The sequence below is a fragment of the Pungitius pungitius genome, chromosome 21 (genome assembly GCF_949316345.1).
Source record: "Pungitius pungitius chromosome 21, fPunPun2.1, whole genome shotgun sequence".
Taxonomy (NCBI): domain Eukaryota; kingdom Metazoa; phylum Chordata; class Actinopteri; order Perciformes; family Gasterosteidae; genus Pungitius; species Pungitius pungitius.
Genome location: NC_084920.1, coordinates 5,186,048 through 5,205,624, shown reverse-complemented (window position 1 = coordinate 5,205,624; position 19,577 = coordinate 5,186,048). Strand labels below are relative to the sequence as shown.

Below are 19,577 nucleotides of genomic sequence, written 5' to 3'. Positions count from 1 at the left end.
GGGTTTGAGAAGTTTGTCTTAGGTCACCATCATAGTCGATTGATACTTCTGGGAATTGAAGTTGACCACAGCTGCCGTCTTTCACAAGGAGCGAAACAAATAATAATAATAGGCACTTTTAATCAATTATGAAACCTTTCAAAACAGATCTTGGAGTATAATCAACTTCTGTATCCATTACTCAGGATCCTAACTACGGTCTTTTTTCACTTCATAAGTGTTTAGAGCTCAATGGGGAAGCGTTGTAAAAGGACAGCTTGGTTCTTTTTTATACTATTCAGGCCTACGGGCATTTACCTTTTGACGCTGAAACCAATAGATTTTCACCGGAACGCTCCTTTAAACATTTTATTCCAATACTTGACACCAGCACACTTGAATTGTATTCAAACATCGGCGTTGTAATTTTTAAACCTGCTAGTACATCCAAGCCGTAGAGGTTTGTCCCATGCAGTGAGTCACTTGTAAATAGAAAATAAAAAATATACATAAAAGCCTGAAGCATACATATACAAGTATCTCGTGGAACAGATATATATGTGCGGTGCCCGGACGCATCAGTGGAAGTCCGGCTTCTCCGGGAAGGTGCACCCGACCCGGCGGATGATGACGTTGGCGGCGTAGTGTCCGGCCCGGATGCACTCCTCCAGCGCCTGCTCTTGGACCAACAAGGAGAGGAATCCTGGGTGCACAGAGGAGCAAAGAGATCAACCTCTAACCCCTCCGTCGCCTTTTGAAAATGGCTCGGGCAGCAGTTATCATGTGATATGAGCCAGGTGTTAATGTTTTCTGGGTAACAGGACATTGCTGTTTCATCCTCAACGGGACCCAAGCGGTGACACTTTTTATGCTGTGCAGCGATCAGCTCATACGGAGTGAAAACAGCAGGCTTAATATCACGCTCATATAATCTGGAAGCATTACGGTGTTACATAGTTGGCCGGTATCAAAGGTTAATTGGGATTGGACACATGAATCAAGCTGTGCGGGGATGAATTTCATGGCTTACCTCCCACAAAGGCGTCTCCGGCTCCGTTCGTGTCCACGATATCATTCTGGTCGATGTCCAAAACGGGGAACATCGTCACCTCCTCGCCTGCGGTCAGGACACAAGAGAGCTCTTTAGTAAAGCTCAATATCAAAGTCTTATATGAGACCCGTTTGTTTCAATCTCAAACACACTAGTCCAAATAATCAAATGCATTATTTTAAGATAATAATGTGCTTGAAAAATGCATACTTCCAAAGATGAATCATAATCAGCTAACTTTATCATCAGCTAAACATCCATCATAAATATTTCAGTTTAAGAACATATGCCAGAAAATTCAACATTGCTGGTATTTTAGAAGATTTTAAGATTATGCTAATGTGATCATTTTAACAAATTGTTTCAGTCTACCAAACATGACAAACTGGGAATCATCAGCTTCACAAGTTCCTAGAACCCAGATTACTTTTCTAAATATTTTGTGTTGTTTAACCGGACCAAAACCAGTGAATATTTGGAATTTTGTTTAAAAGATTCAAAGAATGTTTTTTTTCTGTCGCTAAAAACTATATGCTTGACTACGAAACACTTAAACGTATGCAATTACTTGAGCTTTATGAATAAATAAATGATCAAATATTAATATTCTTAAAATCTCTATGCGAGTCATGTGATAAAATAAAAGCAATTGTTAGTTTTGAGAGCCGAATCCATTCAACGAGGTACTCTTTTTAGTCTTCAGTATACTACGTTGCTTCAATTATCAGTAGCATATGCACTTCATAGGGGCTTCCAGTTAAAAGAGGGGGGGGTTTGCAAAAATGTACCAGATGACAAAGTCCGGAGGTGTAGAGTGACATTGTATCAGCAGCTTACGTCAGAACAATCTAAACCACACACACAATCTTCAAACAATCTGAGGGCTCCGGTGGAACCTTCAAAAAGGTGCAGGAGACAAAAGACTGACATGTAGATAAAAGGAACACAAGGAGGCTGACAGACCTCTTATTGAGCAAAAAAAAGAGGTTAGAAGTTAAAGGAGAACATGAGGGGGGAAAAAAACTACAAAAAGTCCTTTAATGAGGCTTCCTGCTAATCCAAAATGGCTCAAAGAATATCTGTGCTGCCGATAAGACCCCCTCCCCGCCTTATCCGTTTTTAATACATTCCTGTTCTCGACCCACAGGGCGAAAGATACACGACCTGCAGCTGAGCACATGCTCAACACCTGAAGTCAGGGGCATTTTAGTAATGCATCAACTGTGAGAGAAACGGCATCAAGGTTTGGCTGGAAATGACATCTTATGGAGCAGAATGGGGCTGTGTTACAGGTTCGGGTAGCCAAGATGTGTGAGTTAAATTGTAATGAGACACTTTCCTTATTAAAAAGGAGTGCAGGAGATTGCATTTTTGACAATAAATTACAATAAGACAAGAATCCTTTTAGGATCAGCTAATTAGTAGCATAACGACTTTGCTTAATTAATGCCACAGACGAAGCTTGAAAATCCTCCTCCCTCTTGAAACGATTAACCGCAATGGAAAATGTGCTGATAATAAATTATAGTTATGTCACTTACTCTACTGTGGTCGTGGTTATGCGACGCACTTTGCGGCTGTAAAAGCTGATTATTTAATCGTTGAAGATGACGCACAGTAAAGATTCTCCTGTTTATTAGCTCTTGAGGAGATAATATTAGGCGTAAATAATGCTGTCAATGTGTTTACGGCGGTTAAAATAAATGGTATCTCTCTCTCTCCAGTGTGGGTGGTACACGAGGAGTTGGGTCCCAGTTTGCAACCAGGTCAACTCGTGCACACGTGAACATATGGATTTGAATTTCAGCCCTTAAGAGGCAATGCTTTTCAACTTTTCTGACCAACTGCATGGCTGCTGTTGATCTCATTTCCCAAACTCTGTGGAAACGGTTTCTAAAAAACGCGGCAGACATCCAGTACTTCTCTTGCTTCAACAGTTAAAGTTTGTTCTCTGCTGCAAGGCTTAAAGTTCACATGAACTCTTGCAAATTATTTAATTTGACTGACACGTTAACTCGGGTTACACTCCAACAATTCCCCTGCGGCCGGTAACAAAGACCTCATTGGCAAAAATCTGTCATGGAAACGGCAATAACAGAAAAAACTCTTGCCAAAATAATCGCACTGTGTTGTTACTGGCTTGTAAAACGTCTGAAAACATCACTCCGCTGAACTCATTTCCCTGTAATGACACCGGTATAACATTATTCCCAATCAATAAAACGCTGCTGTACTTTTTAACTCCAACATATTCCTGTTCCTAAAGTTTAGGTTGACAGAGTGAGCGGAGCAGCAGATTGGCAGTGAATACGTGGGAGTGTGGAATGCTTTGACAGGTAACCTGCTGCAGAGGGGAATAAGAATAAAAAAGGTGAAAAAAAAGCCTAGAAGGAATTCAAATAGTTTCTTCGAGTGAGCTATAATTGTGCTTTTGTTAATACGCTCATCATAATTCCCTCATTACAACTCTTGAATGATGGTGATTAAACTTAAGCAATTCTTTCAACGGGCGTCTCTTTGAAATGAATATCAATTAAGTCCTTTATTATTGGCTGTTCTTTTAAACAATGGCCATTCGTCGCTGACTGAGAAAAGGCCCTCCTGTTTAAAAAAAACAACAACTACCGTACAAGCAAACGAGACAACCTCCGCTTCATTGGAAAATGAGCACATGGAGGGTTGTTCTCACTCTTAAATCATTTACGTGCTCCACTTGGTTGCGTTCCAGCGCTCACTATTGTTGCTTTGACAGAAAGCAGGTAGATCAATTAGGTGGCGCATCATTAAAATGAACTTTGATCCTGTCGCACTTGATCATCTACACGAGTAAAAACAATCAATGCAGGATTTTGAATGCTACGCTGCCAAACGACTCATCACACATGACTGTTGAGCGGGAAGGCGCGATCTAATGTACTCAGAGGCTTAAGTACAACATCTTTATGTGAAAAACCGTCCCCGGGAATACTTCTTCTGGAATGTTTCCTGTTGCATTCCGGGCCAAACTGTGAGCCCCGCAGAGGGGGAAACAACGTTACCGCTTTCTTGGCAAAGGCGACAGGCTGCGGAGCAAGTCGACATTCAATCCGTTTCCCCTATCGTTACCAGCATCTTTGCTCACAATTGAGTTAGAAAGGAAAATTACATATGCCTGTAATTACTGTGACCACAGGCAAAAGATCATCGCCAACCAATATCCTTTCAGAAAGACATGAAAGAAAACACTTCAACTTTCAGATGCCAAGGGAGAAGCGAGCAGATCTTTCTCATGTTCATGTAGAACATAAACATCCCGCTTTTCAAACAGACTACCAAGATTTCCTGCGGTACTTCGTTTAATCATTCTGCAGCGTTTAATCTGCCGTAACTTTAGGGAGCATAAACCTTTTTAAAAAGAAGAAGAAAAAGAGCCTTTCGTCGTGTAGCCGGCATTCACTCCTCAGTCTGCACTGTGTGATTAACATGTATGGATCAGGTCTTTTTTTTTTTTTTTTGCCCCCTCGAGAGCTCTAAAACTCACGAAGAGCAGAGTCAGGCTTTATCAAGTCCTTATCAGCGATTACGGCGGCAACCCCCGCTGAATGATCGTTTATTAGATCTCCTCAGTGTTAAGGTTCAGTGCACAATGATCTTAATTACTGTTTAATGGGCGTATAAGCAAAAGCTCAGTGTAGTTCAGCTGTGTCAGTGGCAGCTAAATAAAAAGGGCCACCTCTCGGAATGAAGGGGAGTAAAAAACAAAAAGAACAATAACAAATCGACATCTTTTCTTTTTTTGGGGGGGGGAGAATTACACCACGGGGGGAGGCATTCTTCCATCCTTAATCACTATAAAATGGTTTAACATGACATGCAGAGGCTGGCAAATGAGCAAATCCTGACAGGAGGACAAATTGCAAACAAAATGAGAGATCAAGTTTATTAGAGCGCCGCCTCTGGGAAATGAAAATCTTTAATTCTCTTTTTACATTGACATTTATTTGGCAGGCGTGAACGGCGGTGTGAACACACAGGATTCTGATGCACCACGTACTGTAACCGCTCCAACGCAATGATAGCGCAGTCAATGACATTTATCATGTTTGCCTTTGTAGATGACATCTGAAACACATTGTCTTTCATCCCACCTGCATTCATCATGTATTTTATATGAAGTTCACAGCGGCGGCGCGCGGCTCTGTCTTTGTGCGGGAGGAATGAGGGAAGCAGGCAGGAATTATCCATCACCTCCAGCACAATGGATTGATTCCCTTTCTCTTTAAGTGTCGGGCTCCGGCATACAGATTTCATTTTAAACTCCCATAGAAAAAGGAAAAAGTGATTCCAGAAATTCTACTTTGAGAATGTAATATACTTGATAATGATAAATGCTTTTAATTACAGATCCAAAATATAATATTAGATAAATATCCAGATAAGTCACGATTGATCAATTCATCGCGCTGAAATTCTGTGCAAGAATCCAGATTACAAAAAAAAAACCTCTTGTCAGCAGTATCAATTGAGGCCAGTGGGCACGTGTGAAAACCGTGTCCCGTTGTGCTGACAGTCGCTGTGCGGCTCTGCCGTCCTTAGTGATGAGTGACGTGTTGGGAGTCTTTACTTCAGGCCATCTCTCCCTGGGCTTAACTACTCTCAACTGCAAGGGCAACGAGGAGAGAGCCCCCCCCCGCGGCTCCGCACAAAGGCAAAGGCTCCCGGCAGTAATCGGAAACCATCGCCTCTCCTCGTACCGCCTCGACCTGAAACCCCTGCCCAGTGATGATGACGCTGCCTTTTAACGTCGCCCAAATGTAAAAATGGCCCCCCGAATCAAAAGAGATTGAGGGATTGATTCGAGGACCGACGTTGTCAACCTCTCCCCAAAGCTCTCCTAGAGGCTCTGCCAGCGATTTGCTGGAAGGGCAGGATGTAAGAGTTAAAGTATTAAAGTTGCTGAGGACTGGCCTGGAGTCTGTCCAAGACAAAGTTAGAAGTACTTCACAAATCAATGCCTGCTCTCTGCATCCCCCACACTTCTTTTATGCTCCGAAATGTCAGAACGTAGTGCAAGCATTCTCTTTTTTTAACATGTGGTGTCAATACTTCAGGTTAACTTCAAAGAAATTACTGATAGCATTTTGCTCTCTTCACTCAGCTCTCTACCATCTATTTGAGGCTCTGTTCCTGCAGATGTGACATACGAGGTTTACGTTGAGGGTAAAGATGTCCAAAAGGGGCCAAAGCGCTGGGACGGCTTTGACTGAAGACGGGAAAACAGAAGTGGCCTACCGACGGTTGCGACCGTGTCCTCCTTGCCCTGCGTGAAGACCACCACTCGCTGCCTTTTGGTATTCTCCTTGGGTAGATTTTGGGTCTTCTTGGCAATCTCTGCGATGTCATCGGTCTGTAAAAAAACAAAAGAAAAAAGAATAAGAAAACACACCAAACCACTGGGTGACTGTGGGGAGTCGGGGGGAGGCATCGTAAAGAGCAATCTCTGAGAAGTTCATCGAAGATCACAACTGTGACTGAGAGGGGTCTGATTGTTTTTTATGGGGGTTTTTCCTTCTAATCCCGCCTGACGGATCAAGTGACAATAAAACCAGGTGGGCAATGAAAAGAAAAAGAAAATGCTTGAGAAAAGATCAACAGGAGCACTCTGGGAATTTGACATTCTAATATTTTAAAGCTCTCCTGTAACCGCATGGAAACATCCCTAAGTGAGTTGAAAATAAGCATGTGAAGATATGCCGTTGTCAGATAAAGGCACTTGTGAGCTGAAGGGACAGGCGGTGCGTGCACCGTGTATCGCTCTCTTCCTGAAACAGGCCATCTCTCTATCTCTCTCCACAGCATCTGCACAGAATGGATATTCTCGCCTGGAGACGACAGAACTCTCCGGAGTGCTTGCCTTTGATCATGAGAGGGATAAAAAAAAAAACCCACACCTGTCAGTGCTGCTTTATTATTAACTCATCATGATGTACTATGAGCAGGTGGTACGTCTGTATCGGCGTCTCGCAGTGGGGCGGACTCTGCTTCGGCTGAGGAGCTGGCATTGAGGGTCGTAGACGCCTCGAGCATCTTTGCCGAAGCTAACGCTCAAGCACCTTCGGGGCGATCAAACACTGTGGTTATGGGAGTAATCAGAGAGACCACACTGCGTCACTCAGACCAACGAGCTTCTACTCAAATGCCTCCCGAATGTCCTTTAATCAGCCCTGAGAGGTCCGGGGAGAGACCCCGGGCCGAGGGAAAATGGGGGGTAACACTCAAAGTAAGTGCTAATGGTGAGGTTAATACATTGGTTGTTAGCAAGGGTGTTAAAAAGAAAAAAAAAAAGAAAAAAGGAAAAAGAAAGGCTACTTGTCGCTGGGACTGAATGTAACCACAAGCGCTCCTGGAGACAATGAATGCACGAAAACCACACGAGGGTTCGGCACGTTGTCACCCTTTGGTTTTATGTTCACCGGCATTAAAAAGGCGCTCTACTCGAGTTTTGGAGTTAAAAGGTTCTCAGGGCTATTGTCGTTTGGTTAAGCTACTCACATATAACCACTCACAACACACACACACACACACACACACACACACACACACACACACACACACAATTACCTCCATTTGGCCTGGCAGACGCAGACACACACACACACACACACACACACATCTGACAAGTTCCTCTGGCTAAGGAGGCAGAACAATAACCTGAGTGCAAAACAAATGAATTCACAAATGATATGGTCAATTTAGTTTACTGCTGACAAATGGCAATATTGACCATTTTGCGGCAATTGATCAGACATAAATCAACAAAGCGTGAAAAAATAAAAGCTTCACAAGGGTGTTAAATCTTGTTTCTGTGTTGGAGCCAGTGGGAAAGTGATCATCTCCACTGAAGGCTGTTTGACAAACACTGCCAGCCAAAGATTCAATCAGAGCTGCCACGGAGATAGTTCTTTGCGCATTTAAAGGAAACAGATCACAATCAGGACACTGTTCTCAGATCTGCTGATTGCTGTTTGCGAAGGGAAAAGCTTTTTATCTCCCGTTTACACAGAGGAAGAGATGCTTCTTCTTTGTTAGCCGTACATAATGTAATGATAACAGTGCTTCAGAACACATTACACATGCCTCATGTCAGATACTGAAAACTGGAAATAAACTAATAACATTCAATTATAGTATAATTTAATAGTGCAACACAAACCAATTAAGTGGACTTTAAATGAATTCTGATTCAATTCAATGCCTTTAAGAGAGTCATACTTCTTTAGACTGGGTCTTGAAGTCTCAGCTTTCCTTTATTGTCTTAAAGTAGTATCATATTTTTAAATTATGTTTTTGATAAAGCCTGTTTGATTATTATTTGATATTGAACAATGATGTAAAAAGCTTTCTCATAATGCAGAATTTGCTTTGATGGATAATAGAAGTTATTTAATTAAATATAACATGAATTAGGTCTGATAACAGATTCTTAGCATGAGATCAATCCACTTACTGAAGATTTTGTGGAGCTTTCAGCCGCGTCTCTTGACGCTTCGGTGGACGGAGTTTGCTCAGTTGTCATGGAGACAGTTTGAATTTTGGTCACATGATAACAGGTGGTCGGATGCGACGCAAGAGACCATCCTTTAACAATCTCCATGACAACTGAGCAAACTCTCTCTGCCTATGAAAGGATAAGACTCAAAGCTCGGGAATATTTGCACAAAGTGGATCTTGTGTAAAGAATCTTTCTTATTTGCATGCTTTTTGATTAATGCTGTGATTTCAACCCATTGGAAACATTGTATACTAACTTCAGAAAAATATCCTTGTCATGCAAATTGAAAGGATTTCAACTTTATCACGCAGAGTTATTCTGAACTCGTACTCATTAAAAGAATATTGTAGCACTGGTTTAATAATGTCATTGTTCTTTCCGGCTCTTAACAAAGTTCTGGAAACCACTGTAGCGCGCATTCATTGATATCTTGAAGACTTGTCAGTGAACAAGTAAAAAATCAGGGTAAAATTGTCATCGGAAAGTGATGAAGAGGAAAAAGGCTACTGTGAAGAACCTCTTTGAACTACAAGCATCTAGAAATGCACTAAGTACAGCACACACTGATGTTATCTGAGAAATCACATTCATCCAATGCAATTTTTCAGAGTGTTCTGGCAAATCAGATTGACATGGAAAATGTCAAAGAATGTGACAACTAGACTCTTTGCCCTTTGTGTTTTTTTCTTCTTCATGCAACCCCCCCCCCTTCTCTTCCTGCCTTCATCCCTTCCCTTCTCCTCTTTTAAACCTGTCACTGGCATCAGGATTGCATTTCTATTCCAGTCACGTTGATCACACCGTTAGTGATTCTGGATGACAATTATTCACACAGTGCAGAGTCGTACTGAAGGCAGCTCTACCTTTGAAAGAGAGAAGGCACTTAAAATACCTGAGCCCATTTAAAACACACACACACACACACACACACACACACGCACAGGGAGACAGCGGCTATTTGTGCCTTTTGATTTCACATTTAAATAGCAGCGAGGGGAATATGCAAAAGGCAAGCAGAAAATAGACCAAGGGAACATTCATTTCACACGTAAGAGGCAGCCCCACTTTAAAGCACATTCTATGGGGAAACAAGCACTGTAATTATCATTTCCATAATTTAAAACCACACGTGGCTTTAATTTGGTTATTAAAAGACTAAAGTGTGTTTCAGTGTGGTGTAATGTCATAGCAGTGAAGGGAAGACGTACAGTGTCAACCCCCCGAGTGCAATGAGGATAATGAGGAGGCTTTTTAACCTCAACCTGATGAGCCCAGAGCCCGCGGAGAAAGGCTTGAAACCATGCCCAACTTCTCAGCTTCCCAAGAGGCTTTTCAAAATTCAATAAATAACATCTGTAGGCGATGTTGGGTGCAGACCTAGCAGAGTGCGTCATAACAGAGAGCTGGCTGAACAAAGAAACCATGACGACTGCCAGGTTTCCATAGCAACTGCTGCAAGGCCTGGAGAGTATAATAGCACATCAATCACTGTCCAAAAAGAACTTCATTATCAGCAAAAAATAAACCTTTAGGATCTGTTTAGTGTACAATTGCCGGTCAACTCACCTCAAAGCCGAGCTCTTTGGCAAATGTGGCCGCCTCCTAGAACAGAGGAAAGAAACACACAAATGAGCAGTTAATTGCAGAGTGACACACGGAGCACAGTGTCACACTCCAGACCCGAGGTATAGACATCGCTCTCTCTCCCCCTCCTCCGCTCCTCACATGTGCGGCCGTGTCACTTGAGAATAAGTAACACGAGTTAGCGTTGCTCTGCCAACCCCTGATTTAATAGACATGCAGCCCACCCATTTAATCTATTGCCCCACTTCATCTCATCTTACCGCGGCAGCGAGAGGTAACGCCACGTCAGCCTCCAGCCATGCCACCGCCACTGAAACCATCAATATGTGCTGGTCTGTGGGAATCCCCAACACTGCAGGCATTCAACACCCACCAGCCTTCTATGGTCTCCCAACAGGTGCACTTTAAAAGTAAAGGTAAGGTAAGCAAGTGTTTGCTCTGAAAAGACTTTAGTTTTCAGTAAATGTCTGTTAAGTCACAATACATGGTCAAATGAAAGAATTAAATGAAAATAAATCCCAATCGAGCTAATGGCCAATAATCATGAAATTATCGCAATGGAACAAAACTCAACAAATTTGGATCTTCAACATCAGATTTAGTTGTTCAAATATATACTGTGAAATATAGTATATACATAATGTATATAAAAAACATATTAGCATACTTGTGACACTTGTGCAAGGCTAACAGTGTTTCAAGAGTCTTCCATTTCATTTCTAAATTGTAAATAAAATAAATGGACCCAGCCTACCTAAAAGTTATGCAACAACTGCGAGGCTAAAACATTGGGAAACATTTTAAGTCAGCTGTTGCTTCTTTATATATTGATTTGAGAATAATAGTAATCCATGGCTGCCTAACATTTTTGGATATAAATATATTTGATACAATGCATACTTCAGTATACTGTGTGCATCATGCATGTTTGGATGAAACCATCATAACAGTGTTTTTGGGACATTTCATGGTCTGCTGGATGTCTCGCATTGTGCATAAATGAATAAGTATGCTTACACACCAGCATGGTTCGCAATATGGTTGGCTGTGATGTCCAATGTGTTATTTGTAAGCCAACCCCCCCCCCCCTGAAAAAAAAGAAAAACTGCCAACATCCTTTAACTACAGACTGAGCTGTTGCTTCTCGCTTTAGAGCGATGACACGAATCATGACAGACAACCCCGTGCACTAAACTCACTTTTGACCCCAGACGGGGCAATAAGTTGTTGCTATGATTCTAAACAATCCAATTATCAGCCGAAGGGGGGCTGGTATTTGCGTGACCTTGGGAAGAGGTGGACAACCTGGTCCTCAAACAGAAGGGGAGGAGATGACATGGAACAATGAGGTTACCGGTCCCTGGAGGGAAGCCTCATGGCTCCTCGCTTGGATCAACAACCCTGCGCCAGCAATATGTCAATCCCCCCCCCCCCCCCCCCCCTTCTACTCCTTCAACACACACAGGGGCAAAGAGGCTAGTCAATTAGCCGCTGTAGTCAAGAAGCAGTTTTATAATGAGTAAAGGGGAGCCGTCTTTGCTCCTCCCTGTGCCTTTATCCATCTATTCAGGGCTTAGGTCTCACATTTGTTTTTCATTTATTTACAACCACGTATTGACTTTTCTCCTCAGGAAGGTTCCATCACCAGTGAGCATCTCACAGGACTCGAAAAAATTTAAAAAAGCAATATTTTCTACTGGAAGCATTTAAAAGAGACATACGATTGAAGGCTGGATTAATGATGGTTCTGTAGAGCAGCACATGCCTTTATCTCACCCTCTGTCTCTCTCTAGTTAGCAGCTATAATATTTGGGAGAAAAAGCCTTTGGAGAGAGTGTGGGTGTTAGAAGAAAAGATAATTGAAGCGATGTCTATGAGCCACATGTGTACAGCGTAATCCCTTTTAGGATTTTATTAATTTCTATGAGCCGTTATGAATTCAACCACCCAAAAATACTTGGTACTATAAGCTTAGCTAAAGCTAATATATTAATGTATTGGTACGATAAATACTGCACGGTGGTAAATATGCGATTACCGGCACTACACCGGCACACAATATAACTCAAATGATGAATGAAAGGTAACAATTTCTTCAAGGGTCTACAGCATTTAAGCGCATGTTGCAGGCTGTCTATGTTTCACATTTGACGTGTGCTGTTTTGGTATGTTGTGGTAGACGGTTTTGAAATGGCGGTCCATGTGCCTCTGCAGCTGTCGCAACAATGACGAGTGCTTCCGAGTGACATCTGGGAGAAATCCGCTCGTTCGCCCGAAAAAAAAAGAAGAGAAAGGCGTCTCGTTTGTTTCAGGAGATTGCTGTGATTGCGCGCTCGCCTTTCGATGGTCCGCTCCGAGTCAGATTCCGCGGGAGAGGGGACTGTTGTAGATTTTGGGGGTGTGGGGGATGTGGGGGGGGGGGGTGAAGGACAACAAGGTAAAAGATAACAAGCCGGGCTGAGAGCATGAGCCCTCTGCAGCCATCGTTAGTATAAAGCTATCAGAATGTGTGAGATGTTGCTGCTGTCACAGGCTTAAACAGTCAAAGGGATATTTTTAGAGAGCTTAAGCTAATAATCCAGAGCCCAGTAAAGGGGGGGGGGGGAGCTACAATTTCTTCCCAAGCAAAATGAAAGAGGGAATACACACTTCATGGGCGGGGCAGTTCTCAGAAGCCCCACACTTTGTTTTCCTTGACACTGTATGGGACAGGAGTCAGGCAGGTCCGAGCCGAGCAGCCATAGGATGTGGGTATTCAATGTGAAGTTACCCATACTGCATGGACACTAGGATCTTCCTTTTAATTAAGCTTGACTGCTAAATACATGCGTTTTCAGTCTATGGTACCGTCTCATAAAGGGTAAGTAAGACATTCAGGGCTGGGGATAATATAACGACAATCCAAGCCCGTTGTTAAATGGTCTTAGATCGCCATGGTTGATGAAAATATATGAATTCAACTAGAGAGGTTTTCATTGGCTCTCATGATAAAATGTTGCCAGTTACAAACCAAATCAAGCATTTAGTTTTTCCTCCTCTGTGAAACAAGCTGTTGAACATATGTCACAGCAGGGGTGAGACTGGAGAAAAAAAGAGAAAAAAAAAGAAATCCAATTTCGGTGTTTCCAGAAGAATCTAAATCAAAGAGCAAACCTCAGTGCTAAGGTTAATAAAAGCTGATAAGCTGAAAAGCATAACTCCCCAAGGCCATTCAGAAAATAGGCATTTGCTTGACCGTGTTACCCCGAGCTGATGCTGAGGCAGAAATTGAATTGTATTTGACATTGTGTGTGTGTGTGTGTGTGTGTGTGTGGGGCGTAAGATACAAAGAAAAAGGGACAAAGCCCTGACAAGTTATTTACAACAACAACCCCCCTGTTTTCTTCTTCATTTCTGGGCATCTGAGCACGTGTTCATGTCAAGGACATCAGAGCGTCCTGCTTGGAACCATTTACTCCCAACACCTAAAGAACTGACTTGGTAATAACAAAGGCGGCTCAGTGGGGAGAGACTTAGGGGAGAAAAGATGATCAGGTCCGGACAGATCAGACAAGGCTTCTGCCGAGAGGGCCGAATAACTATTCAAAGCGACATCGGTGGGATTGTCTGTGCCCTTGACTTGGCTTTTGGAGGGGGGGGGGGGTCACAAATATGCCCCGCCCCCTCTGACAATCTGCCGCCCGAAAGGGGGAAGCCGGCACGTCAAAGATATGTGGGCCGATAACGGCCGCGGGTGACTATTAATATGATGGTGACGCGTGCTGATGGCATCTCACTCATGCCTGCTACAGGGCGGGGGCAGATTAGGGGGGGGGGGGGAATAAATCACCTGTGCCGAGCACTCCTGTAGCTCCCAGGAGAACGCTGCAATCCCGCTCAAGCATGACATGCCACAAACATGGGGGTAAACACACCCACGCGCACACACACGCACGCACGGCAACACAAGGAGTTGCTTTTGCAGCCTCTGGGAATTTACTCAACAGCAACTGATGGCATTTTACTTTAGTTTTATCGAGCCATTAAGTGGCATGTTTCATCTCTGCCTCGCTGTTTCCATCCTTGGGGGTGTGATCGCACAGCTTCTTTTTTTTCTTTTGCATCTGTTGTGCACAGAAAGTTGAGCCAGATTCCAAATGAGGACTTCCTATAACGCGCAAATGTTTTACGTTACATTTTTTCTCCTCTAATGTCTGGAAGCAAAGAAGGAGCAAAATAAAAAACACCTGCTGGCAATTGAGATTTTTTAAATTTCTGAATAATTCCATTATTTCTACCTCTACTCCACTGTTTACCAGATAGGGTGTTGTTGTGATGTAGAGCATTTGCATTAACAATACCTAACTTCTGCCATTAATATGTAGTATCTGCTGAATGATTCATTTAAATGATATGTATATGTTTTCTACATTGTTTCCAACAACAGCTACACAATGCAAAGTTGCGGTTAACTCACATTAAAAGTAAAGTATGTTTGATGTCCTCTGGCTTTGTATTATGAAGATATAGTCGGAATAATGATGCGCTACACAAACGCTGGATAACTTTACCACCAGACGTACGTTTAGCTGAGCTTATAGCTCATACAGGAACACACCGCTCCGCCATTGTCGCCCAGATTGTATCCCACATTGTGTTCGATTCAATAAAACTAATTTAGTAACTGATGAATGCTAAATGAAAAAGCAATGTCTGCGTTGTCGGCGGTGTTTGTAATCACTTACTAACTGAGGCCTAATGCACACCCCGCACTACATCAGTACGTACTGCTTGCTGCCTTTTAAACAAACAATTAAGTAGGATTTCACCAGCAGACTGTTCACAGCGTGGGTTCGCCGCAGTACGCTTGAGGGCAGTGGTAGAAATCTTCAAAATCATTTGAATCTTTTTGGAGGGGGGGCCTGGGGGAACGTCTCTTTGCCGATTTGCCCGACTGCCTTGCTGACTTAGATTTGGGTGTTTGGTTTGAGTATTCTCCAAACTGCTTAGGATAGTTGGAGGCCCCGGAGGTCTCTAGCTTGCATGTGACCAAGTGAAGCCGTCAGGTCGTTCTCAGCAGGCATCTTTTCAACCGTCGCTGCAACAGTTGAACGGCCATCAAGGAAATATACTCAAAAATAACTTGGTTGAACACTTCCCTTCAAATCCATTTTGATGAGATTTGTACAAACTTGAAAGAAGATGCCGTGTTGGCTTAAAGCTTTCGTGTGATTTCAATTTCAACAGTGCTCTTCCCTGCCAGTGCATTACACACTTTTAGCACCGGCCTCTGCTCCCAAATATCTCAATGTGCCTACAGGGGTAAAGGCGAGGCTTGTGTTTCACTAAGCCCACGAGGGAGGACGGCAGCACCTACAGCACAGGTCCAAAGGTTAAACAATCGGAAACATGTGCAGTACATAAATATCTCCGCTGATAGCGATCGCGGCTCAGGGGGAAGCAGGGTTTGCATAAGGGGCTCGGCACAGAGGATTTAACCTCAGATAGGGCAGGCAGGCATTCAGCCCGCCTGGTGGGGCTAATGGAAGCCGGGGCGGCGGCAGTAGCAGCTTTGCGCTGAGGGGAGTTACTTATCGGCCTGATGGCCTTATCAGCACCGAGGGCCTCTATCACACAACTCACCCCTGGGCTCTAACAAGGGGTTCGAGCGCACAACCTCAGACCACCGGAGACTGGCCATCTCTCAACGAAACGGCAGCGGATGAAAGGAAAGATGGTGGACGAGCGGGGCTGCTCTACTAGCAGAGCTTACTTTCAGCTTAAGGTTTTATTGATCCCCTCTGCTAATTGGTTTGGTCAAGGTCCACCTGAGTGAATTTTTTAGGACCCAGGTCTTCGCAGTCAGAAGACTTTGTGCATATGAAAGCAGCTGAATGGTAATCTTGATTCTAACTCTTTGGGGCACAGTTTCGAGGGTCAACACATTAATTAAAGTGATCCAAATAACGTGTTGGGATGCAACAGCAAGCTAGAGATGGTTATCGTCTTGGTTTGTATGAGCGTATACATATTTATTATCTTTGCAGATGTTTCAGTGTGTGTAACTCTGCTTGCAATGAGGATGAGTGAATGGTGATTATTGTATGCTCGTTTTATACTCTGGGTAAAACAAGTCTTATTTGAAAAGTCTCCTGTAAAACTTTTTTAGAGGTTACATGTTAAAGGTTATTATCCAGTAAAATACAATAAACATTTGGTTGCAGGCGCCGCAAACAAAGGGTCAAGTGAGCAAACTGCTTTTTTTTCCCTTCACTGAAGAGTTGAGAGCGGGGACCATACACTCGTGTGTATAATAAACATATGGGCATTCGGCCTGCTCTATTTACCCCCTAATGAGAAACAAAGATCTGCTCTGGGGGGACTAGCATGCTTCAGACAATGAAAAAACCCAGAGAGCGAGAAAAAAAAAAAAGAATGCTCCTCGAATAATTTGAACCATTTGTGTGCACAAGGGATGTGAGAGCTTTGTCAGAATAAATTGGTTGTACAAAAATCGAGATGATGTCCGACGTGTTGATGTGGCATAAAATGGCCATTTGCCAAATGAAAAGCTGCATTGAGGGCGGAGGCCACTCAGCAAGGAGGTTCAATCATTTCACATTCATGCACACAAATAACACGGGATAGATGTCGCGCGGCGAGGTCGAAACGACGCCATTGCACTACTTGCATGACACAGTAAATCAGAAAAACAATGATTCCATTCAGTTGTTAGTGGGAGCAATGGGCAGATTGAAATAAGCCTATAGGTTTTATTATTATCTCGGGCATGAAGCTAATTAATTTGGTATTGTGCGCGGGTACATTATGCCTGGTCATTTGGTCTTTGTCCCTCTCTTACACAGTTTTCTTACCATGAGGAAAATTGGGAGAGTTCCCCAAAGGACAGTGGAAAACATGACCGCATAGCCTGGACTGTGGGAATACAATCATGAGTAGACAAAGGCCAGTCCTCCTGCCAACTCTGTGTGGATAAGAGGATTGGAGATGGGGAGGGAGCAACAACCAGCCAAACTAGCATAGCAGCAGTGATTTGGGAGGGAGGGAGGGTGGGCGGGGGAGGCAGGCATGGGGGTTGAAAGGCTATCTGGGAAGCCCGCCGGTGTTCACATTTTTGCGAATCTCTCCAGCAACAAGCTGATATGCTGCAGCCTCTCCTGCTGTGACAGAAATACACCGGCCTCGGCTCCAGCGGAACGCGGGCACTATTGATCATCTCCCAGCGCAATATCTCCCCTTACATCCATAATTATTCTCCTTCAGAGGACCCCGACGTGCGGCCTGGACGCCCCGACCGGCAGGACGGCTGCTTTTCCACCCGCCTCCTTGTTAAAAAGATGCTGCGTGGTCTCACGTTTCACGCTGTACTGCCAAATGACCCCCCCCCGCCCCACCTCCCCCCACCACCACCACCACCATCTCTCTGTCTCTCTCCCTTAACCCAGGCATTTTCAAATATTTCATGGTTCAATCTCAGAGCTGGGGGAGGCGGCTTCGGCGCGGGACAATTACAGTGGTTAGTCGGGCTCCTCTGGTGGAGCCGTGCTGGCTCCCAAAGTACCATGACTCGCACACAGACAGGCCAGGAAAAACAGAGGAATGTTGGAGGGGTCATTCTTCTTCCATACCGAGTCCTCTCCCTGCCTCCGCACGCACAAGGAACGGCAGGCGGTTTCATTGAAGCGGCTGCAGCATCTTGTAGTGACCCCTTTTGTTGTGCGTCGTGACCCCTTTAAAGTGAGACCATGTGACTTTTGAAAGAATAAAAAACACAAGCTTTCTTTGCATAAGAAAGGCTGCATTCACGAGCGATAAAACGCTCCCTTGCGAAGTTTTATGCACTTTTAGCCCCATCAACAATAAAACAGGTAAATATCTCAGGAGCCGGATCCTGATGGTGGTGTTGATGAAGTGGTTTAAAGTGGCCGCCCATTCACTCCAATTAAAGCGGCTTGAGTGGGCACATAAATTGAAAAGGTTTATGTATGCTTCCTCTAATGCATAGGCACAATATACACTTTCTGACTGACCTGCCGGCTTTCTCATAATAGAAAATAAAATGGAAAATGACTCACTGGTATTACAAAACGAATATATGTTTAAATGGACTTTTTTAATGAAGTGTAATATAATGACCATGCTTCCTAGGGGGTCGTTCCACATGCGTCAGAGAGTGATGTGATTCGGTGGTTCCCAGCTAGTGGTTCATTCGTGTGTGGGTCAACTTTATTCCAAGAAAGCTGCAATATTGCTGCCTTATTGTCGTTCAGGCCTGTTTTTTACTTTCTTTAGGCTGTAAAAATATAAAGCCCAAGCTGTTATTGAGATGAAAAGCTGCGGCATAAAAATACCAAATACACCAGTCAGAAGTGAAGGGGCGTGCAGCCCCCAGAATCAAACCTCTTTCTTCCGGGCGAAGCCACCAAACCGCAGAGCAGCCAATTGAGCAACATTTTAATAGTCTTGCTTTATTTGCAACTCCTCGTCATTGATTTGAGAGCCATTAAACTAATGTGAGATGAAAGCATCTTGCATCATCTCCGGGTCCTGGGGCCGGGAACCATTGTTCTTGCAGACAGCAAAAAAAATAAAATAAAAAATAAAACAAGGTATAATTGAGAATTTAGCAAATCATCACAGCTAATGCGCGCTATGACTCACCATGACAGTACGTCATACTGAAGGTTAATGTACTCTGGCGCTGAGTGGAAGCCATGTGACTCACCACGGAAATAGCACGTTCAATTAAAATTAAGTTGTGAAAGACACAAAGGAGAGCGGCAGCTAATACTATATGTCTTCTCCCCCAACCCCCCCCCCTCTCCCCCAATGACACACCGTGATTGTTCGGCTTCGCCAGCGCTGGACGTGGGTCTGTGTTCATCCTCCCAGTTGGCCTGTGGGGGGCCTTGTGAATAAACACACGGAGGTTAACGTCTCATGTTCTGCCCCGCCGACAGCTCTGACAGGAGGAGAACGCGAAGAGGACAGGAAAGCTGTTTGGGTAATTCGCTAATCTACCTCTCACGTCTCATTGTTTTCAAGGCGAGCGGAACGGGACGGGACGGTTTCCTCACGCTGCCGTCGAGAAGTACACCTCGAGCATGCGATGGGCGAGCCAGTTTGGGTTCGCTGCAGGAAACACCACTCAAACCCCAGTGCGGTGTACGGTGAACTCGCCATCACCCCGCACTTACTGACAGCGGCACGAACATGCTTCCACGATCACCGCCCCCCCCCATCTCACGTCACCGAGGCGATAAACAGCCACGGGCTTCGCCACAGAGATAAGGCTTCCGAGCAGTCCATCAAACAAACAAACCAAAAAAGAAAAAGGACGAATCTAGAAAGATGTTAAGCAATGACGCTATATTGCCCGTGTATCTCTTCTGCCTGCCCATTTTTCCATACACACGCACACATATATAGTAT

At 44.0% G+C, this 19,577-nt stretch overlaps 1 protein-coding gene across 2 annotated transcripts in view; it reads right to left on the bottom strand.

Moving 5' to 3' along the window:
* Positions 1-334: 334 nt before the first annotated feature.
* adkb (adenosine kinase b) overlaps positions 335-19,577 on the bottom strand; it is an 86,346-nt gene continuing 67,103 nt past the window's right edge. For both annotated transcript variants that reach the window (XM_037463021.2, XM_037463022.2), the window contains exons 8-11: positions 10,128-10,163; positions 6,302-6,416; positions 1,010-1,096; positions 335-682 (exon numbers count right to left, since the gene is read on the bottom strand). In XM_037463021.2, the coding sequence (XP_037318918.2) occupies positions 558-682; positions 1,010-1,096; positions 6,302-6,416; positions 10,128-10,163 (363 nt within the window). In that variant the 3' untranslated portion in view covers positions 335-557. The remainder of the gene's footprint in view (positions 683-1,009; positions 1,097-6,301; positions 6,417-10,127; positions 10,164-19,577) is intronic.